The sequence below is a fragment of the Geotrypetes seraphini genome, chromosome 2 (genome assembly GCF_902459505.1).
Source record: "Geotrypetes seraphini chromosome 2, aGeoSer1.1, whole genome shotgun sequence".
NCBI classification, from domain to species: Eukaryota; Metazoa; Chordata; class Amphibia; order Gymnophiona; family Dermophiidae; genus Geotrypetes; species Geotrypetes seraphini.
The window spans coordinates 339023217-339050878 of NC_047085.1; the positions used below are offsets into that span (position 1 = coordinate 339023217).

At 41.7% G+C, this 27662-nt stretch overlaps 1 protein-coding gene across 1 annotated transcript in view; it reads left to right on the forward strand.

The window, feature by feature from the left end:
• Nucleotides 1-27662, forward strand: part of HECW1 (HECT, C2 and WW domain containing E3 ubiquitin protein ligase 1) — a 318284-nt gene that overhangs the window by 16351 nt on the left and 274271 nt on the right. Inside the window, exons 2-3 of the mRNA XM_033932848.1 lie at nucleotides 1063-1170; nucleotides 20345-20439. Of these exons, the coding sequence (XP_033788739.1) occupies nucleotides 1063-1170; nucleotides 20345-20439 (203 nt within the window). The remainder of the gene's footprint in view (nucleotides 1-1062; nucleotides 1171-20344; nucleotides 20440-27662) is intronic.

Genomic DNA, 27662 nt, shown 5'->3' on the forward strand with positions numbered 1-27662 from the left:
AAAAATATATTGTATTATCATCTATCTACTGAGGATTATTCATGAGTATAAACCATTTCATACATATAGATCTTCATCTAATTTTGTATTAGAACCCAAGGCCCTCTTTTACTAAGGTGCGCTAACCAATTAGCGCGCGCTAAATGCTAACGCATGCATGTTAGTCTATGGATGCATTAGCGTTTAGCGCACGCTAATTTGATTAATGCGCGCTAATCAGTTAGTGCACCTTAGTAAAGAGGGGGTTGGTTTCTTGAAACTGAAATGGAGGAATTGCGCCTTTAGTATGGTAGGCCCGAGTTGAAATAAATTTCATTTAATTATTTATTTAAAACATTTTTATACCGCCAAAAGTCTCAGCAAGATATAAGAGCAACTTTAATTTCTTTTTGAAAGACTTGAGAATATGTCAGCACATATTCTTAACTTTTCTGGTTTATTACTTTGCTCTCTCTCTCTCTTATTATATTTTGTGAATGATGTAAACCACTTTAAATGGCTTGTCTATAGAGGTGGTATACGGTAAACCATTGTCATGATAAATGATTTGGTACACAAAAACTAATCAGGAATGAATATTAACTGACATGAAAATTTGTGTTAGTGTAGGGTTTTTTCTTAGCCCGTTTCACCTTTGTAGCATCTCTATGTTTTCTAACTGAATAATGCATTCTAAATTAGGAGTATAATTGATACCCCTATGTTGAATGCCTTTCCTGCATGACCAACTGTAGGTTCTTGTCAAATGTGTCAAAATTTGCAGTGTGCTATACTACAAGAATTTGTCGTGTGATCCTGTTTTCTGAGCTGCTCCTGGTTTGTACTTTGGATTGGGTGTTTGCCTAAAAGCTAGTAGCAGGAGAAGCGGAGAATAATCTGTTTCAGTGATTCTTCCTCCTGTAGTATGCTACCATCATGCTGTCAGGGGTGTATAAATTGCACATCACCAAGTTCAGTTATTCATCCAACGTTTTATTCAGGACATCTTTATCTTTTATGCTTCTTGCTCATACGATGTAACTAAAGAGCTGCAATCGCATTATTCTTTCTGTTTCATTGCAGATGAAGTCTTATCTGAAAACTTTCTGGATTACAAGAATCGCGGTGTCAATGGCTCTCACCGAGGTCAAATTGTCTGGAAGATTGATGCCAGCTCTTATTTTGTGGAGCGTAAGTACTTTCAAATGAAGCTCGCATAAAGAATAAAGACTTCAGTGTAAAGGGATTGAGAATTGCATACCACCTTTTTGTAGTTTTACAATCATACTCAAAGCGGTTTACATACAGGTACTTCAAGCATGTTCCCTATCTGTCCTGGTGGGCTCACAATCTATTTAATGTACCTGGGGTAGTGGAGGATTAAGTGACTTGTCCACGGTCATATGGTGCAGTGTGGGGTTTAAACTTACGGTACACCCTCAGGATGCTGGTGCCTATGCCACTAGTGTCTTTTGGTGCTGAATGTGCATTTTGTCACTTTTTTTTAAACTGAATTCATTGTAGGAAGTCTAACAACAAAAATATATGTGCCAAATTGGCGTGATACAGACTCTTTCTCACAACAATGCTTAATTCTCTCACAATGGCTGCCAATATCTCTATTAGGGCTCCTTTTACTAAGGTGTGCTAGTGTTTTTAGCGCACGCACAAAATTACCACGCGGTACGCTTCTAGAATAACGCCAGCTCAATACTGGCATTAAGGTCTAGCGCGTGCGGCAATTTAGCGCACGCTATTCCGCGCGTCAAGGCCCTAACGCACCTTAGTAAAAGGAGCCCTTAGTGTTAATTATAGATAAAGAATGACACAGGGACAAGTTTTTCCCCTGTCCCCACGGGAACTCATTTTCCCGTCCCTGTGAGTTCTTTTCCTGTCCCTGCCCCATTCCTGCAAGCTCTGCCCTTATCTGCACAAGCCTCAAACACTTTAAAATCGTAAGTGTTCAAGGCTTGTACGGTTAAGGCAGAGCTTAGAGGAATGGGGAAGGGACAGGGACAGCAACAAAACTTGCGAGGATGGAACGGGGAAATTGAGTTCCTGGAGGGACGGGGACAAATATGTCCCCGTGTCAAGTTCAAGTTCAAGTTCAAGTTCACGTTTATTTGATAAATCGCCTATATAAGACATTCTAAGCGATGTACAATTAAAACAGATTATGGGGAGACTAACAATCTTATTAGTAAGAAGTTAAAAACAAAAAAACATTCTCTAGTTTCAGACTTTCATGTAATGGCATTTATTTATCTTAGTAAATCCTCTGATCTGTATCTAAATCCCTCAGGATCTCTTTCTAAGCTGTGGAAGAAGTCTTCCTGCAGCTCAGGGGGATTTTCACCACATGCCATAAAGCCGTTAGAGGTTTCTGTGGCCATACTGAGGAAGCTGAACATTGCGGCAGGAGCAAATGGGCATTGCTCCTGCCCCACTAGACCCCAGGAGCCCTCAGTAAGCCTAGGGATGAGATGGGTAGGGCGGGTAGCTGGGGGGGGGGGGGGGGGACTTCAAGGAAAAGGCTGCTATCTAAAATCTACCAGCACAGATTGTTTACTAATTATGAATACAAAACTAATCGATACAGGTTTCTCCAGGCTAGAGTTGAGAACTGTGGAAATACAATGTTGGGGTCGATATTCAAAGTGATTTAACCAGGCAGGAAAAGCTCTTGGCTGGATAAATCGCTTGTGTGGAGCTACCGCTGAAGTTCAGCGACACTTAACTAGTTATGGTGAAATTCTAGAAACAACACCTAAATTTAGGCACTGGTAGGTGCCCTACCGATGCCTAACCCGCTCTTTTACTAAGGTGTGCTAACCGATTCGCGCGTACTAAACGCTAACGTGTCCATAGACTAACATGCACATGTTAGCGTTTAGCATACGCTAAATCGATTAGTGTGCGCTAATCGGTTAATGCAATTTAGTGAAAGAGGGCCTAAGTTAATTAACAAACGCTGTTTAAAATGGCATAAAACATCACAAAGCACCTACTGGCACCTAAATAGTGCATGCCAGAATTGTGCCTGCATAGGTGCTTTGGGCCGCCGAAAGCCAATATGGGCGTGGCTAATGCCAGAAGTAGCGTTAGGCGGCCTAAGGCGCATACATAGACGTGATTCACGACAATGATAGGCGCTGAAAATGTAGGCTCGGGAAAAACCCTGGCCTACATTTCTGATGCCTATCTTTTGCGGAGGCACGATTCTCGTGCTGTCATATGATTGACACACGATTGGCAGCTGCTTTTTAAAGCGGCAGCAAATATCAGCGCTCTATAGAGAATCTGGGCCTTTGTGCCACTGAATATCAGCACTAATTGCCAAACTTGAAGCGAGCTATTTTGCAGGTGAGTAACAAAACTGAGGCAGATCAGTGGGATTAAAGCTTCCATATGATTTAGTCACCACAAGCAAGTAAAAGAATAAATAAGTAAAACATTCCTTAAAGTCCCTACACAGCCATGTTTTGTCCTTTACCAGGGCTACGTCAGGAGCTATCTATAAAATCTCCAGCAGGTAAAATCCAAGCCTAAACCTGTCTAGTGAAAACAAATATATTCTGGCAAGCATATATTCAATACATGTAACAACTGCTTGCTGGATTTAATCCACTGGTCTGTTCCATTTTTGTTACTATTCTGGATCTTGTGGATCAAACCTGTTTGTGTTTTTGGAACCTATTTTGTGGATGGTCCAAGAGTGGATTCAGCACTTGTGTATGTAGTTAAGTACCAATATTTAGCATTGAACCACCTAAGTTAAGCAGACCAGTTGGATTGCATAAAACACAGTCCTATCTTTGTCTAATTTGACTTAGGCGGTTAGCCTACTCTTTTACAAAACCATAGCGTGGTTTTTAGTACTAGCCATGGTGGAAAAGCTCCGATGTTCATAGGAATTCTATGAAGCTGTCACCACCGCGGCCGGTACTAAGAACCGTGCTACAGGTTTGTAAAAGGGGGTGGGGTGTAAGTGCTCTATATTGCATTTAACCAGAAAAGAAATAGCCAACCACATAAACCCAGATATTCAATGCTGACTGCTGCTGGCTGAATATTTACCCTTTAGCTTTAACTGCTAATAAAATACAAATTGAAAGGAATGGTAGAAACAATTATAAAAACTAAAACTGTGGAACATGTAGACAAACATGATTTAATGAGACAGAGTCAGCATGGGTTCGCCGAGGGAGATCTTGCCTCACCAATTTGCTTGACTTCTTTGAAGGTGTGAATAGACATAAGAACATAAGCATTGCCTCTGCCGAGTCAGACCATAGGTCCATCATGCCCAGAAGTCCGCTCCCGCGGCGGCCCTCCAGGTCAATGACCTGTAGTGATCTATTACTCATTATACCCCTGGATCCCCTTTCCCTTCAAGAACTCGTCCAATCCCTTTTTGAAACCCAAGATCGTACTCTGCTCAACCACCTCCTCTGGAAGCGCATTCCAAGTGTCCACCACCCTCTGGGTGAAGAAGAACTTCCTAGCATTTGTTCTAAATCTATCTCCCCTCAATTTTTTTGAGTGCCCTCTAGTTTTTGTTGCCCCCGCCAGTCTGAAGAATCTGTCTCTCTCTACCTTCACCATACCCTTCATGATCTTATAAGTTTCTATTATATCCCCTCTAAGTCTCCGCTTTTCCAGGGAAAAGAGCCCCAGCCTCTCCAGCCTCTCAGCATATGAGAGGTTTTCCATGCCCTTTATCATTTTTGTTGCTCTTCTCTGGACCCTCTCGAGTATCGCCATGTCTTTCTTTAGGTACGGCGACCAGTACTGGACGCAGTATTCCAGATGCGGTCGCACCATTGCCCTGTACAGCGGGAGGATAACTTCCTTGGTTCTGGTAGTGATACCTTTTTTGATAATGCCCAACATTCTGTTCGCCTTTTTTGAGGCCGCTGCGCATTGCGCTGCCGGTTTCATTGTTTTATCCACCAAAATCCCCAAGTCCTTTTCTAGGTTGCCTTTTCCCAATGTCATCCCCCCCATTGTGTAATTATACATCGGGTTTCCTTTCCCTATGTGCATAACTTTACATTTTTCCACATTGAAGTTCATCTGCCATTCATTTCTCCACTCCGTCAGTTTGTTCAGGTCCCTTTGGAGTTCTTTACACTCCTCAACAGATCTAAACGTACTGGAGAGTTTTGTGTCATCCGCAAATTTTACAACTTCACACTTTGTCCCTGTTTCCAAGTCATTAATAAATATGTTGAATAGCAGTGGTCCTAGCACTGACCCCTGTGGGACGCCACTTGTGACCCCTTTCCAGTCAGAATAGTGTTCCTTTATTCCTACCCTCTGTTTCCTGTTTGCCAGCCAGTTTCTGATCCATCTGTGTATTTCCCCTTCCACCCCGTGGTTCCACAGTTTCTTTAGAAGGCGCTCATGAGGTACCTTGTCGAAGGCTTTCTGGAAGTCCAGGTATACTATGTCTATGGGGTCACCTTTGTCCAAATGTTCGCTTATCCCCTCGAAGAAGTGCAGCAGGTTTGTTTGGCAAGATCTTCCAGTACAGAAACCATGCTGGCTTGTTCTCATCAGCTTATTTTTTTCTATGTGCTCACTGATACTGTCCTTGATTAATGATTCGGCCATCTTTCCCGGAACTGAGGTTAAGCTGACCGGTCTATAATTCCCCGGGTCACCTCTGGATCACTTCTTGAAGATAGGTGTAACATTCGCTATCCTCCAGTCTTCTGGTATTACCCCTGTTTTCAGGGATAGGTTGCAAATCTGCTGCAATAACTCCGCTATTTCGTCTCTAAGTTCTTTTAGTATTCTTGGGTGAATTCCATCCGGACCCGGAGATTTGTCAGTTTTCAGCCTATCTATCTGTTTGAGTACGTCTTCGAGGCTTACCTCCATGCACAATAATTTTTCCTCTTGATCCCCCTTGAAGAATATTTCTGGTTCCGGAACCTTGGATGTGTCCTCTTTTGTGAAGACCGACAAGAAGAATGTGTTTAATCTGTCTGCCACTTCCTTTTCCTCCTTTACCACTCCTTTCCTATCTCCCTCATCTAGGGGTCCCACCTCCTCCCTCGCCGGCTGTTTCCCTTTCACATATCGAAAGAAAGTTTTAAAGTGCCGTGCCTCCTTTGCAAGTCTCTCTTCCTACTCTTTCTTTGCTGTTCTGACCACTTGGTGACATTCTTTTTGGTGCTTCCTGTGCTTTTTCCAATTTTCCTCAGTTTTATCCTTTTTCCACGTCCTGAAGGATTTTTTTCTTATCTCCTACCGCCTTCTTAACTTCTTTTGTTAACCAATGCTGGTTCTTTTGCTTGATTCTTTCTGCCCCCTTTTCTAAATCTGGGTATATACCGGTTTTGCGCCTCGTTCACCATGTCCTTGAATAAGGTCCAGGCTTGGTCCACCGTCTGTGCCCTTCATGTGGATAAAGGTGAGCCGGTTGATATAATGTATCTAGATTTTCAGAAAACTTTTGACAAAGTTCCTCATGAGAGGCTCCTGAGAAAATTAAAGAGTCTTGGGATAGGTGGCAAAGTTCAATTGTGGATTAGGAATTGGTTATCGGATAGAAATAATAGGAATTGGTTATCGGTAGGGTTAAATGGTAATTTTTCTCAATGGAGGAGAATAAACAGTGGAGTTCCGCAGGGGTCTGTACTAGGACCGGTGCTATTTAACTTATTTATAAATGATCTGGAAATTGGAACGACGAGTGAGCTGATTAAATTTGCAGATGACACTAAACTGTTCAAAGTTGTTAAAACGCATGTAGATTACGAAAAATTGCAGGCAGATCTTAGGAAATTGGAAGACTGGGTGTCCAAGTGCCAGATGAAATTTAATGCGAACAAATGAAAAGTGATGCACATTGGGAAGAACAACCCAAATCACAGTTACCAGATGCTAGGGTTCACCTTGGGAGTTAGCGCCCAAGAAAAGGATCTGGGTGTCATTGTAGACAATACCTTGAAACCTTCCGTCCAATGTGTTGTGGCGGCGGCCAAAAAAGCAAACAACATGCTAGGAATTATTTAAAAAGGGATGGTTAACAAGACTAAGAATGTTATGATGTCTCTGTGTCGCTCCATGGTGTGACCTCACCTGGAGTATTGCATTCAGTTCTAGTCTCCTTATCTTAAGAAAGATATAGTGGCATTAGAAAAGGTTCAAAGAATAGCTACCAAGATGATAAAGGAAATGGAACTCCTCTCGTATGAGGAAAGACTAAAAAGCTTAGGGTTCTTCAGCTTGTAAAAGGGATGGCTGAAGTGAGATATAATTGAAGTCTACAAAATCCTGAGTGGAGTAGAACTGGGTACAAGTGGATCGATTTTTCACTCCATCAAAAATTACAGGGAAATACTTTTAAGACCAAAAGGAGGAAATATTTTTTCACTCAGGGAATAGTTAAGCTCTAGAACACATTGCCAGAGGTTGTGGTAAAAGCGGAAAGCATAGCTGGTTTTAAGAAGGGCTTGGACAATTTCCTGGAGGAAAAGTCTATAGTCTGTTATTGAGAAAGACATGAGGGAAGCCAATGCTTTCCCTGGATCAGAAGCATGGAATGTTGCTACTTTTTGGGATTTGGCCAAGTACTAGTGACTTGGATTGGCCACCATGAGAACGGGCTACTGGGCTTGATAAACCTTTGGTCTGACCCAGTAAGGCTATTCTTATGTTCTCATGTTTTCCTAGTTCCAAAACGGTTCATAGCGCACATTTGTCTTATGCGTATTTGACTTGCCATCTTCCAAAACTTCTAAAGCTTAACTTATTGAGGACATGCATTGGTAGATAGATTGGATGCACTTGCTATTCTATCTGCTGATACAGTTATTGTAGCCCTATGCATTAAAATAATTAAATCAGGTATCACTCAACACATCCCACTCCTTTGACCACCCCCACCGAAAAGCTTCCCAACCCTCTTCTCACGTCCCCCCAATGCTGTCTCCCTGGTAATACAGTGGCTGGGCAGGAGCGATTCCCAGATGCTTCTGCCCAAAGTATCCTGAATCCAAAATGACAGTTAAGATACCTAATGATAGTCTTGTGCTATTGTTTCACCAATGTACCACTAGAAACACTCCCAGTAAGTGCTGGGGAATTTGGTGGCAACACAGATGCTACTCCACAAGGATGAATGGGCAGCGGGTAGGGAAGAGGAGGGAGGGTCACATGGAGGAATTTGTGTGATATTGATCAACTTGAGGATGAGTTTCATGATGGTAGGGTAGGTAGGGTTTTAGGATACTTCTATGAAAGATTTTGGGGTAGGGGTGTTATTTACAGCAGTTGTTCTGTTAACTGTAGCCAGTAGCATAGTGCACTTAACACCTTCTCTTGAAGAGACATCTATTGCATTCTGCAATGGTTACAACACATTATAACTTAATATGTGCTAACTGCAAAAGCTGTCCCAACCCCTAATTCACTCATTCTCTACCCCTTTCCCATCCCCTGCCACTGTAAGCCATGCATATTTTTTGTCTGGTAGTCATATAATAACTGTTCCCGTGTGTAAATCACACAGTAGCTGCTTATCATGTTTTATAGATAAGTCCTTAAGTTTATTTAGTATGCACTGAATTTTATAAGGTGAACTAATGAACCAATTACACATCCCTAATATATTGCATGACAATTTGTAATACGTCATACAAAATTATTGCAATATCTTCAAGTTAATATAATAAGAACAAAGAACATAAAGATATATATAAAACTTGTACTGAAATTGTGTTTATTTAACCTGTAACCCATTCTGAGTTCTTTCAGGACAATGGGATAGAAAATGAATTAAATAAATAAATAGCCATACTGGGTCAGAGCAATGGTCCATCTAGCCCAGTATCCTAATTCCACAGTAATCAATCCAGGTCACAGGTACCTGGCAGAAATCCAAATAATAGCAACATACCATGTTATTGCTCCCAGGACAATCAAAGGCTTCCCTCAAGTCTGTCTCAGTAGCAGACTATGGACTTTTCCTCCAGGAACTTGTCCAAACCATTTTTTAAAATCTAGTTAAGCTAATTGCTGTTACCACATCCTCTGGCCATGAGTTCTACAGCTTATCTATTCATTGGGTGAAAAAATATTTCCTAATATTGGTTTTAAAAGCATTTCCATGTCCCATGATCTTTGTACTTTTTGAAAGTACCTTATATACCATTTGGGATTTTGTAGACCTCAGTCATATCCCCTTTCAGCCTTCTCTTTTCCAACCTGAAGAGCCCTAACCTCTTTATCCTTTCCGTATATGAGAGGAGTTCCATACCCGTTATCATTTTGATCGCTCTTCTTTAAAGCTTGTCTAATTCCGCTATATCCTTTTTGAGATACAGTGATCAGAATTGAACGCAATGCTCAAGGTGAAGTCGTACCATGGAGTGATACAAAAGCATTATAATATTCTTGGTTTTATTTACCATCCCTAGCACCCTGTATGCTTTTTTTCTCCGCTGCCTTGTTCTGGACAGAAGATGTCAGTGTAGTGTCTACAATGTCACACAATAAGAGTTGGGTAGTATTGGTCTCCTGAAGACAGTCATAGATATTTCCTCATGAATACTAAGCAGCTGCCAGCCTCTGCCATATTTTAGCAGAGGTTGTCATGCTTTTGAATATTTTAACACAATATCAAAACTCAAAGGGGAATATCAAAACAGTGAGAAGACTAAAATCCCCAAATATAAACTGAAAAAAGTGGGCAGCACTGCACTCGAATAAGCCCCAACCCAAATAGGGAAAATCTAACTATAAATATATGAATTTATAAAGGTGAGGCCTCAGTGCTATAGTGAAAGCTAAGGTGCACCGTTACCGGTGCTTCTGGCTTACCACTTAAAAGTGGGGCTTTTTCTCAAGCCTCGCTATGCACCATCACAGGCCCCACCGTTTGCACAAATTATAATGAATATTAAAGAGCAAGTGCAATAAATATGAAAGCAACAGACTTAATACAAATGCAGTGCTGTCAATGTTTCAAAGTTAAGGCTTAAACCAGCGAAATAAAAAACTTATCTACAATGGCTGCCAGTTAAAATAGATTTTCAGCATTTTCCTCCTGACATCCACTCATCCACCCAATCCCCTATCTCCCACCCATCAAAAACACCAGGCTAGGATGAGTATCTTAAAAAGAAAAGACACTACATGTGGTAAGGACCATTTGTAGCATCTAATATGCCGTACTCTTATCAGCATGGAGGTACCTGGCCATAAAGATAAGCAACGGGGATGGCAGTTGAAATAATTGAAAAAATAGCCATTTAAAAGCAAGATCTTCCGTTCATGTAGGGTGTTTAGTGCTGCTCCACATGAGACCTTCTAAATACAGTTCTATTTTAAGACTACTATTGAACTACATTATGGCTGTACAATGAATGCATTAAACTATTTGCCAAAAAACATATTCCAGAGGAGAGGATATGTTCAATTTAATAATCTTTGGAAGGCAAAAAAGAAAAGAGAGAAATTTGGTTTAAATAGTGACAGATTCTCGTGATTTGAAACAGGCCTTAAATCTGTCTTGGGGACTCCACAGCTGGAAACCTGACTATGGAGTAAACAGGAAACCAAAAGAAGATAAAGGTACTATGGGGTTGACATTCAGTGGTATATTTTTTTAATTCATTTTCTATCCCGTTCTCCCCAAAGAGCTCAGTTACAATTTGCCATAGTTACAACACAAGGTTTTTTTTAATACAAGTTTTATCCTAATTTGACACATACTAGGGATCTAATACCAATATACATAGTACCATATAGAGTTTACAGGTTACAATTTGCACCATATACTGGTTGCTCACATGATTGGTCAAGAGAACTGGACCCTACATGGGCTGTGTTTCAGCAGACCTTTGCCTTCCTTAGAGGTCCTGCTGATTATTGATGACCTGAGATTTAGCACATAGGACCTATCGTGGCTCGTAGCTCAAAAATGCTTAATCAAAATATTTAAAGTCAATCACATGTACACTTGTACCCATTCTGTTCTAGTTGTATGGCTAGTTGGTAATGTAGACCTCATAAGTAGCAGTGCATAATGATTTTATACTGTAGTATGCTAAAGAGAAGTAATAGTTCGGCTGGCTTAGCTTGGGGAAAAGTACTAATTTAGATTTGTGTGATGCTTTCAGCTAAATATAATCCCAGGGTGGTTTGCAATTAAGTAGTGCAATCAGCACACACTAACCGCTTCTGCGTGGAAGGTCTGGTTTGCATATTTTTGTTCATACATTATATGAACAAGATCTACTCAAAGACTCAAAGTTTGTTGATTAGAACATGTTATCTCCCAAGTTCTCCTAATTTATACTTCCAAGAGAAAAGAGTAAGCCAGTGTTGATTACATTTAAATCATTTTGTATACCAGTGGGGTTCAGTACAATTCCAATTCTTGAGCCATAGATACCTCTGTCCATAAGTACATAAGCATTGCCATACTGGGACAGATTGAAGGTTCATCAAGCACAGAATCCTGCTTCCAATAGTGGTCAATGCAGGTCACATGTGCCTGTTAGAATCCCAAATAAATTATAGATTCCATGCTGCTTATCCAAGGAATCAGTAGTGGATTTTCCCCAAGTCCACGATTTATGGAGTTTTCTTTCCAGAACTTGTCCAAACCTTTTTTTAAACCCTACTACTCTGATGGCTTTTACCACATTTTCTGACAATGGTGACAAAAATGGTAAAGGGGATAGCATGACTACACTATGAGGAAAGGCTAAAGAGGCTACGGCTCTTCAGCATAGACAGTTGAAGGAAGATATGATAGAAGTCTAAGAAATACTGAGCACAGTGGAACAGATAGATATGAATCACTTGTTTACTATTTCCCAAAATAGGACTAAGGACATACAATGAAGTGTGTTAGGTATCATTGATTCGTGTTTGAGTCCAAGCAACTTGACAAACATCATCAAGTTTTCATAGCAGAATACAGATTGCCGGGTCTTTCTTCTGCACAGTATAAATTCAATGTTGCCATTGTTGCATTGAACACGATCCTGTGCCTCCAACACTGCCCATCTGCTGCCGCCCAGATGGGTGGTTCATCGTTAGTCTGACATCTGCACTGAAACCTGTCCACCGTGGGAAGCCCTGCTGGTAATGAAACTACCGATGGCATAGTTTTCAGCTTCTCAGATGCATGCAAGCCTCAGTGGCACGACAAACCCATGTACCATGACTGGCATCTAGCTTGACTTAGGCTTCATTAAGCGCCCTAATGGTAGGTGCCATTACATTAGGCCAGAGTTTTTCTGGCCTAATTTACCAGCACCTGCCTAATAACATCTAAGTCATACCGTGCCTATTCTACACCCCTAACCATGTCTACTTTTCAGGTAGGTGTCATTAGGTGCTAGTAAGCGCCTTGATTTAGGTTTCGCTAGCATGTGCAAGTTTAATAAACTGTGTTTTTTTTAAATTAGTTTTTAATGGTGTAGCAAATTACCATGCCAATTAAACTAATTAGAAAAAATTATGTTGCATGTAGATTTCATCTTGGTGTAGGGCAATTAAGGTGCCTATTGGCACCTAACCTAGGCACTGTTTATAGAATTCCCCCTAAAATATATGGATTCAGTGCCAATTGTTTTCAGTCATAGATAGACGCAACATAGCATATCATTAGAACCAATTGAAATGTGAAATATCAATGGTTTTTCAAAAAGCATACAGTATCCCATGTTCTTTTTTTTAGGACTAAAGCAATGGAAATTTAAATATTAAGCACATCACATCTCAGTATATCAAGGGATCCAATTAAAAGTGTAAAGATCCAGTACATATTCTAGTGTACCATCTTCAAAAGAATTCCATTTTATGAAAAATTAATTATAAATTCCTATATTTCTTCCATTAAAGGGCATCTCCAGGTTTCTTTATGAAATAAAGCACCATTAATCAAAGGCAAAAAAATCTTCTGATAATGAACATTCTTTAAGAAGTCTCTTGTTCTTCCGATTTTTCTCGGATCTTGAATTTCACTTGTGGGACCACATAATAATTTTTTAATATCAAACTCTAGCAAGAATTTTTTTAAAATTTGCATTTCGATTATTACGTCACAAGGTGGATTCACCAGGGAATACCATGATACAAATTAGGATCTCATATATGAAAAGGAAGACAAAAACCAAACTTAACAACATTGTTCAGGATGCTTCTATTTAGACAACACAAGGGGAGAGATCCCAAGCAGGAAAATCAGGAGACATACAAGAAAAAAAAAAAAAAACCCAAAACCCAACCCAAATAAATGTAACCCACCCTCTTGGGAGAGAGACCCAGACCTCTAAATCTGTGAACTGTATTCCCCATATATAGGCCATGATCTATATATCGGTTCTGCAAACCGGCACAGTGGGTGCGGCTTGCAAAACTGGGGTGGCCTATACAATTTAAAAAAAATCACCCCCCCCCTCCACTCCCTTGCTGAACGAACTGGAATCACTGCTCCTTAAATCGGGGCCAGTGGCACAGGGTAGGAAAGATCTTTTTGATCTCCAGCCCCACCCCGCGCTGCTTCCTACATGTCTTTGCCATTAGTTCTCACGGGGATCGCAAGTCCCATGAGAACTGATATTAACGGCACGCAAGAAGCAGCGTGGGGTGGGGCTGGAGATCGAAAAGATCTCTCTTGCCCTGTACCGCCGCAATTTGAAGAGCAGCAAGTCCAGCAAGGGAGGTAAAGGGGGGGATGGTTTTTTAAAATTGTATAGGCCACCCCAGTTTTAGGCTGCCCCAGTTACTGGTAGATAAGCTGCAAGAGCTGATGCTGCTTCACAGCACTGTCGCATAAATCTTGTGTTCTTGATGGTGATTTTCTTATGACGAGATCAAATGGCATGTGGATAGTAATGAGGCTTTTTTCTTTCCATTGGCTCCCGGTTTATTTTAGAATTCAGTTTCAGTGTTTATGTATTGTTTTAAGATTTTACATAGTATCCTTGCTCCTCTTTTTCCTCTGCTATGGAATGTTTATAGATTTTCATATGTGAGAGGCATTCATCGATTTAAACTTTCTCTTCCTTCTAGGAAAGGAATTCAAGGAGTTAAGAATTTTAGCGGCTCTCCGGCATTTAAATTTCCCCAATTATGAAATGAACTTCCCCTAATTTTAAGGTGTCCCAGTTCCTTCCAAATCTTCCGTAAACTTCTAAAAACTTTTTTATTCGCTAAACATTTAGAAAACTAACTCTCTTGTATTTCAGTTTATTTTTTTTAATTTATTTATTGTTAACCGCGTCGAGAGAACTAGGAGGCAACATATTTCACCCACAGAAGGTTTTTTCAAGGCTTATCATCTCTTCAGGCTTATCATCAACATTCAGTGGTCATATATTACATTTTCGCTCAGCAAATTGTATTTCTATACTATTGCCTCCTGAGGTCTCTGATCTCTGTATTTCCTCTGAATATCTACTTATTGTATTTCGCTGAATGTCCAGCACTCTTGATTGTAAACCGCCTAGAAGTCGCAAGATTGTGGCGGTATAGAAGAATAAAGTTATTATTATTATTATTATATATGTCGGTGTAAAGCTTGCTAAGAGATGATAAGCTTTGAAAAAACCTTCTGTGGGTGAAACATGTTGGCTCCTATTTCTCTCAAAAGAAGACCACAATTAAAAACTAAGTACCCTTGAAATATGCCAGAAGGGTTGTTAAATAAAAATTTAAAAATAAAGTTTGTGAGTAAATATTGATAATGGCTCCAGTGAGGAGGTAGTATATAAAGCCTAGGGCTGTGAAAGCTTTTGAGCCCAGGTGGTACTTCTGAGGAACTAGGGATTATACATTAGATGTGAGGAGTTTGAGGTATATATTGAGCTTGATATATATCTTGGTGAGACTTATATATTTACAGGCATAAGATATTGGTAGGCCTTTCCAGAGAGAGGTCTGGAGAAAAGAGATCTCTTTTCCTTGGGTGCAGTTCTTCTCCAACTAGATTACTAGCGCATCTTGTTTCTCTCACTTCCTTCTGCCCCATGCAGGAAGTATTGGAGAACAGGGCCCCCACTCCCCGCACCTGTGCTCTGTGGAAGCAGCCCTGCAGCTTTGGTAGGCTCTGAGGCTGCCTCCACACTTCTGACTTCTCCGGATTAGTAATTGTGCTAATCCTAGACTGGGATTTCCCCAGCATAGAGTTTGCTGCAGCTTGAAGATTAATGATGACGTTTAGGCTCCTAGCATGGTTCAGGTAGAGTTTGCTCAGGGCTGTAAACCAAAGTCAAAGAGCCTTCCCTGGGCTGGTGCTACTACTACTGTTAATCATTTCTATACCGCTTCAAGACCTATGCGGTGCTCTACAGAGTCACAAAGAAAACAATATTTGCTCGAAAGAGTTTGGATGTCATAGGTACAGTAAAGGGAAACAGTTAATCTGCTGGCTGGGTTGATGGGCAGTGGGGAATAGGGTTATGGATTGAAGGCTATATCAAAAAGGTGGGTTTTCAGTCTGTTTTTAAACAAGATATGGGAAGGGGCTTGGTGGACAAATTCAGGTAGATCATTCCAGGCATAGGGGGCAGCTACAAAAAAGGAACAGTCTGGAATTGGCAGTGGGGGGAGAAGCTTTCTGGGAGATATATGAGAGAGAAGAGAGGAGAGATATTGAGGGGCAGCAGAATGAACACACTTGTAGGTCAGCAATAGGAGCTTGAACTGTATGTGAAGGCGGATAGGGAGCCAGTGAAGTGATTTAAGGAGAGGGGTGACATGAATGTATTTATAGGAACCCTGTTTTCTCCCCAAAAGATGGATCCTCCTATCCTACCACTTAGGAAGGAAGATACAGCTCCCTGTTCTGGTAAGTGTCAGGATTAGAATAAGCTTTCTGTTTCTGGTAGAGTGCTAAAGGTTCTCGTTCTCTTCCGCAGGTAGAACCTTAGCCATTTCGAAACCAGCAATGATGACGTGCACAGCATAAAGCTTTAATTGATTTTGCATTTTTACAATACAAACATAGCACAGGGATTAGTCATTTCCAGTCTGCATTTTATTTTTAACTTTCCTGCTTACGTCTGTATTCCCACTGGTTTGTGGCATCTTACCCGTGGGCTGAAGTTGTTAATTCTTTGTTGGATGAGTCAACTAAAATGAAACAAAATGGAACCAGAGGCACAGTGAATGAGAGAGACACTGTTATGTTAACAAATCTCCTTCCAACATTTAGAAGCCTACAGGACATCTACATGGTGCCTTCTTTCCTTCACAGGATACTAGTATAACCAAGTGTATGTGTTTAGGTATGAGCACTTACACCAGCCAAAGAACTGGCGTAAATGCTTGTGCCTAGATTTAGGTGATACAGCTCTCCCTCTGTATTCTTGGTTTTCCTATTTGCTAATTTGATTATTTGCGATTTTTTTTCTTCTTTTTGCAGGCTACCCGAACCTACCCGGACCTTACCTGGTGGTCTAACGGTGAGGCAGGGCAGGGGCGATCTTCCTACGCTCCTGCCCTATGCAGAGTCATCATCAAAATGGCTGCTATGAGTTCCCATTGTAGTCTCATGACTACAACGGGAACTCATGGCAGTCATTTTGATGACGGCTCTGCATGAGGCAGGAGCGTAGGAAGATCGCCCCTGCCCCGCGTCACCGCTAGACCACCAGTTAAGGTCCGAGGACGCAAGAGGTAGCCGGGGTGGGTCAGAGCCGGCCAAAAACATATTCACAATTTTTCCCTATTCGCGGGCCAGCTCTGCACCTAAGCCCCGTGAATACAGAGGGAGAGATATACTCATATAATGCACAATATTCTGTAAGTTACATGCTCCACCTTTACACTATCCGTTTGAACGCCCACCTGCAAAGTACACACTATTGAAGATAGGCGTGTATTTACAAAATAGTGCAGTCACATCATTGTCATTTACACACATACTGCATTTGTTCGCATACAAGCATAAATAGCTAAAAGACCCAGATTTATGCATGTGTATGCCATCAATCTCTAGGCAGCCTCTTATGGAACTACCTCAATAGTCCATATGTAAAAGCAAAGTAAAGAGATGACCCAAAAAGTCCAACATATTCACAGTGCTGGATGCAGTATTCCAGTATTCCAGGTGAGGGCGTACCATGGCCCAGTACAGCAGCATGATAACCTTCTCCGATCTGTTCGTGATCCCCTTCTTAATCATTCCTAGCATTCTGTTCGCCCTTTTCGCTGATGCCGCACATTGCATGGACGGCTTCATCGATTTGTTGACCAATACTTCCAAGTCTTTTTCCTGGGGGGTCTCTCCAAGTACTGCCCCGGACATCCTGTATTTGTGTATAACAAAAATCTTATACACGAATACAGGATGTCTGGGGCGGTACTTGGAGATACCTCCCAGGAAAGAGACTTGGGAGTACTGGTCAACAAATTGATGAAGCCGTCCGCGCAGTGCGCTGAGGCGGTGGCAGTGAAAAGGGCGAACAGAATGCTAGGAATGATTAGAAGGGAATCACGAACAGATTGGAGAAGGTTATCATGCTGCTATACCGGGCCATGGTACGCCCTCACCTGGAATACTGCTTCCAGCACTGGTCGCCGTACATGAAGAAAGACATGGTCCTACTCGAAAGGGTCTAGAGAAGAGCGACTAAAATGGTAAAGGGGCTGGAGGGCTTGCCGTACAGTGAGAGATTAGAGAAACTGAGCCTCTTCTCCCTTGAAAAGATACTGAAGGGAATAGACAGTAGATAAAGACAGGTTGTTCACCCTCTCCAAGGTAGAGAGAACGAGAGGGCACTTTCTAAAGTTAAAAGGAGACAGATTCCGTACAAACGTAAGGAAGTTCTTCTTCACCCAGAGAGTGGTGGAAAACTGGAACGCTCTTCCGGAGGCTGTTATAGGGGAAAACACCCTCCAGGGATTCAAGACAAAGTTAGACACGTTCCTGCTGAACCGGAATGTATGCAGGTAGGGCTGGTCTCAGGGCACTGGTCTTTGACCTGGGGGCTGCCGTGGGAGCAGACTGCTGGGCACAATGGACCACTGGTCTGACCCAGCAGCGGCAATTCTTATGTTCAGTCCTCATGATCTCCTCTGGGGTGTGCTCTTTCCTCTATTCTTCTGAATCTCCTGTGCTCCTTCACAGGTGGATGAGTTTTGAATTCTCTCTGCTCCTTGGTAGATGCCGTTTCACCCTCAATCCTTCAGCAGCCCCAGCCTTATTCCAGATACTCTCAAGTATAATCAGTTTTAGGGCATGATCACACTCCACACAAGTTGTGCAGTCTCTCAGGAAACTCCTCTCTAGGACAGAATTCTTCTGCTTATCTTCATGCTCCCTAAGCTAAATCTTTCTAGAGTAAGCAAAGGAATGCACCAGGAATCTGGGTCCTGCTTCCTGTCACTCAGGCATTCAGCAGGTACTCACACTGCAACTGAGTTCCCAACCTTTGCTCCAGTTGGATATGAAAATGATTGCAGATTTTTTTCTTTCTTGTTACTTCGCTTTGATGACAGTATGACGTCTCATTATATGAGCCTCAGTCAATATTCAGTGAGGACCTGCATAAGTATCTAATGCAGATCCTAGCTGAAGTAATGACCAGGACCTGGCAGCCAGCACATGTCTAGTGCTTGGACATGACCCATTGTTGAATATCCGGGCCTACCTTAGTCAGCAACAGTCAGCACATAAAAAAATGCTGACCGCTGTCAGCTGAATACTGACCGCTTAGGGTTTAAAGGTTTATATAATTTTGTTGCTTTATTATGTGTTGGTTTCTGGGTTGCATGATATTATCACTTACTGGAATTTAAGATAGACTTTCTATGTCTTGAATCTGTTGAATGGAAGAAGAATAAACTGAACAAATAAATGGAGGAAAACTATTTGAAAACTTTATTTATTTATTCTTGGGGGGAGAGGAGGTTTGACTTCCATTTGTTGTTTTCCCTCTCTCCAGCTTCCTTCTATCATTCTCTTCTCCCTTTCTTCCAGATTTAATTTTCCGTTCCCTTTCCTTCTAGCCTCTTTATACTCACTTCTTTCCTTCACTGAATTCCCTTTCTCCCTCCCCTTCCCTCCTTCCAGCCTCTCCTGTACACCCCAGAAGGTATTCCTGAACTAAAGCAAAGGCAAATGGTCCTTCAGTGTCTTCTCTGGCCCTGGGCTATGTTAGCATCTCCCCTTACGTTAGGCCTCAGCAATGGCTCTTGTCAGGCCAGACCTCCTCAAGGAAAATTGCACTTGACAAACACAACAGGGGAGAACAAAAAAAAAAAAAGCAAGTGGTTAGTTATTTGTCTCCATTTGCTATAACAGCAATATCCTCCATTTTATTGCCTCATCTGTTTCACTACCCAGACGGTATTAAATCTGAGATGTAAAGATTCCTGTGGAGAAAATTACATATGCACAATTCAATCTGGACCTCTTGTTCTATGACGGTACAAGCTCTTGTAGCCTGATTATGTACAAATAGAAACGGCCACAATACAGCTTCAGCCATGATAGCTGCACAGCTTAACTAATCTGATTTGCAAATCAAGACATCATGATTGTCCAGAGATGGTTGAGGCTCATTAAACCTTAACGCTTGCCATGTAAGGGATAACTTTAGCAAGTCATCTCATGGGCATTTACTGCCAATATAAAAAGGGAATATAAATTCATATACTGGGACTACAGTGCAGCAAACGGTCACATTCCAATTTCCCCAAACTTAATGTAATGAAACGTTCCTTGCCCTCTAAAGCATTTCAGTGAGGTAGAAGGTGAAAGAGAGGTTCTCAACCAGTGTGTCGCCAACATCTGGGAGGTATGTCACCAAAAATTTGACAGACAGCATGTTTATACTTTCTTTAACAGCTCCGTCTGTGGCAGACTGGAGAAAGTTTAGAACAAGAAAGTTGGGTACTTGAAATCTCCATAACTAGCCCCTAGTTATGTCGCCAGCTCTAATTGTAAATGTTGCTGGCCTCTAGCCCAGTGTTTCTCAAGTCAGTTCTGGAGTACCCTCTTGCCAGTCAGGTTTTCAGGATATCCACAATGAATATGCATAAACTTGATTTGCATACACTGCTTCCATTATATGCAAATTTCTTTCATGCATATTCATTGTGGATATTCTGAAAACCTGACTGGCAAGAGGGTACTCCAGGACCGACTTGAGAAACACTGGTGTCTGTATTTCTCTTGTTTCATTGTTAGCAACAATGAAATGATATGTAAGGTTCTGTCTTTCTTTATCTGCAAATTGTAGCAGTGAGTGGGCCATGCACGTGAAAATTGCCTGCCAGGCGTGTCACAACAGAAGGAAGGTTGAGAACCACTGTCCTAAGGAGAAGAATATTGCTTAAGTGAAGCATGGTTTTTAAGGAATCATTTTCCTTGTCTCTTTTCTTTCAGCTGAAACAAAAATATGTTTCAAGTACTACCATGGAGTGAGTGGAGCTCTTCGTGCTACAACTCCCAGCATCACTGTAAAAAACCCATCTGCTCCAGTAAGTTATAATTCTAATTGAGAAGCTTCCTTTGAAGCTAAGCTCATTGTCTAAAGTTATTACATTAATTGCTAGAATTGCCTAAGAAATAACTAAATATTGCCTATCCATAACATCCTCTAAGTTCTTCATGGAGACAAGATATGTCATACCTGTGGTAATAAACAAAATAGCCAATGGAATGTACAACTTTTCAGACAACCCACTACTATATGTACATCATTCCAAAAAAGCCTGAATAACACGATTTGTGTATTTGCTGCAAGAGGAAAAGACTTCAGTAGTCAACAGCTCATCCAACATAGTCGTTCGTTTCTGTGTAGGGTGAACTGTTGACTACTGAGGCTTTTTCCTCCTGCAACAAATACGCAACTCATTGCATTATTCAGATTAATATGCATACCTGTGGCATGCCAATTCTATTCATTCCCAGAACTAGTCTTGTCATCACTTTAAATCTGAGTCTGCCCCATCGTGTTTCTGTTCATAAGGAAAAGGGCTAGACCTGACAGTAAGGGACCTATTTACTAAGCTGTGTTATCAGTTATTGTGGCAGTTAATGCTTGCTATAGTTAATGTGTGTGCCACATTAGCAGTTAATACAGTGCCTTGACAGCATGTGACATTAACAACCAAATGTAAAGCAAGGCAGAGAATGGGAGGGGTCATATTATAGACCATTTTTGTGCTTAAAATGCTGTTTCAGTTATGTAAATAGGTTCTTATAACCTCCCCTCTTACACTCATGAGCGTCGGGAGCAGCGTGAGCATTCAGTACATCAGCCAGTGCTAAAAACCACTTTTGCTGTTTTGTAAAAAGGGGGGTGGGATTAGGTCATGCCTACCAGTATGCACGGTGCAACCCGACATGAACATTTACAACAGGTGAGTACGGGGTGGAATGTGGGCGGGGCATCAGTTTATGCACATATTTTATAAAAGATGCTTGTACATGTGCAAAGTGTACTCTAACATTTACTCTTGCTTTTGAGTGGCATAATGCCTGAGAATTAATGGTGGTGCTGTTGCTACTGCACTTGCACTAATATTTGATTTGGGGGCTTATTTTCAAAGCAACAATACACACAAAGTACTATGTGAACCTAAGGTAATTTGTGTCTAAGTGCTTTGAAAATGAGCCCCAAAATCACATAGATACCTATGAGCACAATTCTACACTGTCTAGAAAAAGCAGGATCTCCAATATTTTTCCAAATAACCCCAACATCAAATGGACTATTATTAAAAAATGATTACTAGTATTGAGAGGTGTTACTGCAAGATACTGTAAAAACTGTATGTTCCCTGTTTTCAAAATGATGTCTTGGAAGAATTGGGACAGAATAAACTATTTTTTTGGGGTGGGGAACCCTTTGTCAATGCTACAGGTTTGAAAGGATGTTATCAGAATTGGGGACTAGTAAAAGATGTAAAACTATTTGGAGTCCATTAGAGGTTTATGTTAGACAATAGATTACATTCTTATTTAAGGTTTCTGATTTCTACACACATCCAGGGAGGGGGTGGGGAAAGGATGGGGTTGGATGGGATTAAGTAATTTTCTACTGTATTTATGTACGAACATAAGTGCTGTGTTCTTATGATATTCTATGTATACTTGTTGGCACTTTTTCAGTTTTAAAAATGAATAAAGAATTTAAAAAAAAAAATGACGTCTTTCAAGAAGTGGTCCCAAATCATATACAAACAAAAATTAAAAAAACAAACAAACCCCAAAACACACTTATTCAACTTACTAAAAGTGTGTGTGTGGGGGTGGAGTAGGAAAAGCCTCAGGTATTACAACTCTCGACAAACCTTCGCATAACCTCTCCTTTTTAAACACAGGCCTTTTAGTAAGTTACGCCTGCAGTTCAATAAATGTGGTTTTACACTTCTCCCTCTGTATTCGTGGTTTCAGCAATCACGGTTTCAATTATTCGTGGTTTCTAGCTCGCTGGCTCCTCCCCCCAAATTACGTCAGCTTGCATAGACAAATCGCTGATTCCCGGCACTTTCTTCACTATGTTTTGCCTCTCCTTCAGGAACAGGCCAGGTCTCCCGCCATGTTGTTTGCAGTTTCACCACATTCACGATGGTTTTTAATAGAAAACAGCAAATAACATATGAAAAAGTTATTTGCGGTTTTCCTGTATTCGCGGGTCTGTTAATTCCCCTATCACAGCGAATACGGAGGGAGAAGTGTATTTATTTATTTTTAAAATTTTGTTTGCATATCTTTCAGGTAGTGGCGTAGTAAGGCTGAGCGGCATCCCTCCCTGTCCCCTTCCCTTTCCCTGCACCTTTTTAACTTCTCTAGCGTGAGCAGCATGGCCACGTCGGTGTTGGGTGACCCTTTGACCCGGGGAAGTAAAAAAAAGTAAGGAGGAAGGCAAGGGGCTCACGCATGGCAAGGAGAGGAGCTGGAGGGGCAGAGAGGAGGAGGGGTGCCACACCCTTAAGAAGACCGTGCATGGGTCAGATCGCCCCCCCCCCCCTCCTTACTACGTCACTGCTTTCAGGAAGTGACCATTAAGCAATTTGGCATCTAGGGAAGAAGAAAGTTGTGAAACTATGTAGGGGGGTTCCCTTTTTTTTTTGTTAGTCATCATGTAAAAAGGACATTAAAATTTAGGCCCCAAAAATCTGAGTGCTAATCTATTATTCTGCCACAAAAAACTTGATATCATTATCAAGTCACTAGAACTCGAACATGAGTTGATGGCACTTAACAACAAGCTATTGTTCTATACTGGTAATTTCGCAACACCAAGGGCTCCTTTTACTAAGGTGCGCTAGCGTTTTTAGCGCGCGCACAAAATTACCGCGTGCTAAACCGTGTGGTATGCTTCTAGAATAATGCCAGCTCAATGCTGGCGTTAAGGTCTAGCGCGCAGCAATTTAGCACGTGCTAGTCCGTGCATTAGGGCCCTAAACGCGCCTTCGTAAAAGGAGCCCCAAATCTTTTCCAGAATACTAGCATAAGCCAGCAGTTACGCGCCAACTTTTAGGTGCATCTATTTACATCCTGGCCATTACAGGCTAAATGCGCATACCTAAATATGGCATCTTGAGCACGCAACTGACAGGATTCTATAAGTTGCATGCATCACTTGGCGACATGCCCATGTGTGCCCCTCCCACATGAGCAACCAATGCCCTGAAAACCCTTAGGTGCCAAGTTACATAATATTGTGTAACTGCACTTCTGCACCTACCCGACATTTTGCCTCCATTTTGGCACTTAACTGCCATTGTATTGCAGAAGTTACACGCCAAATTAGCGCCTAAATTTTGATGCACCATATAGAATGAGGGGACTTGTGGCTTCATAAACAATGCCTTCCTAATCATTTAATCTAATCACCCTGTTATAAAATCGTCCTCTAATTAGTAATTTGGCAACTTATGCAGTGTAGTTAATGCTATCTAAATAAGAGGAGCTTACAGCCTCAGTAAAGAATTTTTTTTTCTGTGTTGACTGTGTAGAAGGATGCTGGGAAGTCCCCCAACATGTGAAAGGCAAGTCTTTAACTGGGTATCTGCATTTACGCTTCACTAGTGTGAGTAAATGTGCAGAATTATGTCACTTTTGTGAATAAGTTTACCTTTCAGCACGTGGCAGCAAAGCATTAATCTATAAGGGTGCCCATTCAGTGGCCCTAGTGCGTTAGTGCAAGGGGCGGGGCATTCACATGGGCAGCCCATGAGAAGGACATGAGCGGAGTCCATGCTGCATTTAGATTCCCACAGATATATTAGATCTATGGCTGGTGTAAGTGGAGGAATCTAAAGTTCGGATGCCCCGATACTAGGGTTACCAGATTTTCCTTTTGGGAAAATCCGGACCACTAGACCTGCCCCCCAGGCCCACCCAGTTTCACACATCCACGCCCCGTTATGCCCCAGTCCCGCCCCCAATCCCACCCTAGCCCCGCCCACACTGCCCGCTCTCATTGGACAGGAGTGCATCCATGCATGTGTGGATGCGACACAATGATATCAGGTGCACGTGATGTCATCGCGTGGTATCCACGCAAGTGCAGATGCTCTCCTTCCCGACAGTGATTTGCTCCAAGCTTTTCAAAACCCGGACAAAGTGCCGGGATTTAAAATGCCGTCCGGACCCCCGGATATGTCCTCAAAATTGCCCTAGTATTCTATCATGAAACCCAAGTGCCTAGGTGCTGATATAGAATACACTCTCATCAGGCAGCATCAGGGCACTTACTTATAGAATTTTCTCCCTTAGAGGTCCTTTTACTAAGCAGTGCTAAAAACTGGCCTGCACTACCCCCAGCACACTAAGGCCATTTTTAGCGCTGCTGGGACAATTTTCTTATTTCTACAATACTGGCCACCCATTAATTTTCCCATTAGCATGTGGCCTTTTTATCTATCTGGTCTTACCGTCTCCTCCTCGCTAGTCAGATTACTCTGGTCCATTAACAATCATCATCTACTTCTCCTGAGACCCAGAAATGCTCAGCTTTAGATCCATGCTGAACTATCTTTTAGGAATTTATCCTTTAGGAATTTTAAATCTTCATTGAAAACCTAGCTCTCCTATGAGCTCAGGCCACTTTTATCTGTGGCACACAGCTATTAGCAAAAATTAATGTTTGAGACTTTACCACCACCTATTTTGTAGGCAGTAAGGTCTGGATTTTATAAACGGTGCCGTCATCATCAGCTGTCTGAAATATAGCTGCCGATCATGTGTCAATCACGCAACAGTGCCGTTTATAGAACTGTGACTTTGTGGCTTTGTGAAAAGTAGGCACCAGAAATGTAGGCCAGGGTTTTCAAGACCTGTATTTCCGGTGCTTACCTTTCATGTGAGTCACGTCTATGGAGGCGCTTTACGATGCGTAATGACACTTCCAGCACTAGCCACGCCCACAGTTGTGTTAGGAATCGAAAAGTGCCTCCGTAGGCACGATGCAGGTGCTGTATTTTTATGCACCTACATTTTTATGTTTTAAAATGCTTTTAATTGTTTAAAAATGGCGTTTTCCACTTAAGTTAGGCACCTAACTTAAGGCGCCATTTATAGAATATGACCTAAGTGCTAGCTGTAGACTTTGCAAAACATAATTTGGCAAACCAAGCATTGGCACGTTACAGTAGTCCAAGTGAGGAAAAACAACGCCCTGTAATACAGAGCGGAAATTTGTAAAAGACAAAAAATCTCTAAGGCCCTCATTTATTAAGCCACAGTAGAGGTTTCTACTTCAACCTGGAGCGCTAAATGCTCCAGTGCTGATAGAATTCCTATGAGTGTCGAAATGGCTTCGGAGCATTTAGTACTCCAGGCTGCAATACAAACCTCTAGTGCGGCTTTGTAAAAAGGGATAAGTCTGAAAAGCAGTCAGAGTTTATAGAAAATTGTTCTAATGACATGCTTCAGATGTTTTTAACATACCGTATTTGCCGGCGTATAAGACGACTTTTCAGTACCTTAAAATCCTCCCCAAAGTCGGGGGTCGTCTTATACGCCGGGTACTGTTTACATGCCCTTACTTTACATGCCCTAACATCTCCTTCCTTACCTCCTTACGGTGCTTACGGTACTAGTAAACCTGCCGGGACATCAGCGGGGCCATGGCGGGACATCAGTGTGACAAGGGTGCCATCTCCTTCATCCTGCGCAGCGGGAAGCAGCGGCGCTCTGGTCCCACCCCTTTTCTCTTTACTACGTCTCTCGCACATGCGGCCGTGTGTGGAGTCTAGCCCTTAAGGAAGTTGCGGGGGCGAACAGGAGGCTTTTGAAGGCTTTTAAAGGGAAACTGTCATGCCAGCAAACTTGCTAGGGACTTGCCCGGCACTTGCTCTCTCCCTCTATGTGTTATCTTCCTTCTATCATTGACAGTTTCAGTTTGGTTAACAGTTTAGAAAACAAATAGCATGGCAGCTCCCATGGGTTTATTGTTCTATTCAGCTTTAGTGAATTAATTAAAATTGTTGAAATAAATTCTGATGTTCTTTTAAGTTTTATTTGTTGTGCAGAATGTGTGCGGAAGAAGGGGTAGTCTTATATGGCGAGTATATAACAAACTCTATATTTTAACTGTAAAAGTTGGGGGGTCGTCTTATACGCCCAGTCGTCTTATACGCCGGCAAATACGGTATATAATGCAGTATTTAAGAATACACTCGAGTACCAAATTTCCTTTTGATGGAGGTGAGACAACCATCTATCAAAAAAGTATGAGTTTTGCTACCCCCTGTGCATGTAAGCATACAATTACGTGCGAAAGTGCAGGTGTTCTGCACTTTCCCATGTACATGTGATGCTTAAAATGGGAGCCCGGTTATAAAATTGCCTGGTAATGCAAGAGGTAGACTGTAGGGAAATTTAGGGATGTTGTCCGGAGAGCATCTTGCCTCGGAACATCCCAGCCAGCAGCACTTTTCTAGATAGCAGGTCTTCTTATCTGGATAAGAGCTTTGGAATATTGACCCAAAAGTAAATAAAGAATGAGTGAAATAATAATATTTTTCTATTATTATCCGACCATTGATAGCTTAGCCCTGAACATCTATTTTATTCAATTAGGGCCACTGCCAGCAAGCAGCGTAGACAGTGTTGGATGAATTATGCATTCATTTTTTCATGTTCCTCTTACCCACTATTACTCAGCTAGGCTTGTGCGACTGACATGCCTAAGAGATGATTATTGTAATTGTTGGGGAAGCTTTGTTGTCTGTGGTATTTGTTTCATATATCTATGTAAACCTATAGTTTACAAGATTAGAGGCTGACATGGTTTACTCAGCGTTTCATCCCTCCCTCAGAGACAACATTTTAATTGCATATTATTAATGATGAATTCTCTTTAAAGTCCTTTCTAGCAAAAGCAGTTAGCGCAGTAAGTGCAATATTATTTTCATGCTATTATAACTATTACCAATAATTTAAAAAAAAACCAAAAACACCCCAAAACAAAACAAACGAAACACACAGAGCAGTGAGAGTCTGCAACTTTGTAGCAGTGGTTCAGCCTGACCAGCTGTGGTAGTCTAGCAAGACCCACCTGAAGGACAAAGTTTGTATGGACGCCAAGAACTGATGATATCTGATGTCATCAGTACCCACTATTAAAAACAGAAAAGCTGTGCGGCACATAGCCAATGGGGTGTGCCCAACGAGGCACACTCTGTCCCTTGAGAGCCCCTTGTGCACTTAGGAGCAGCTAGACAAGTTTAGAAACCAATTGAAA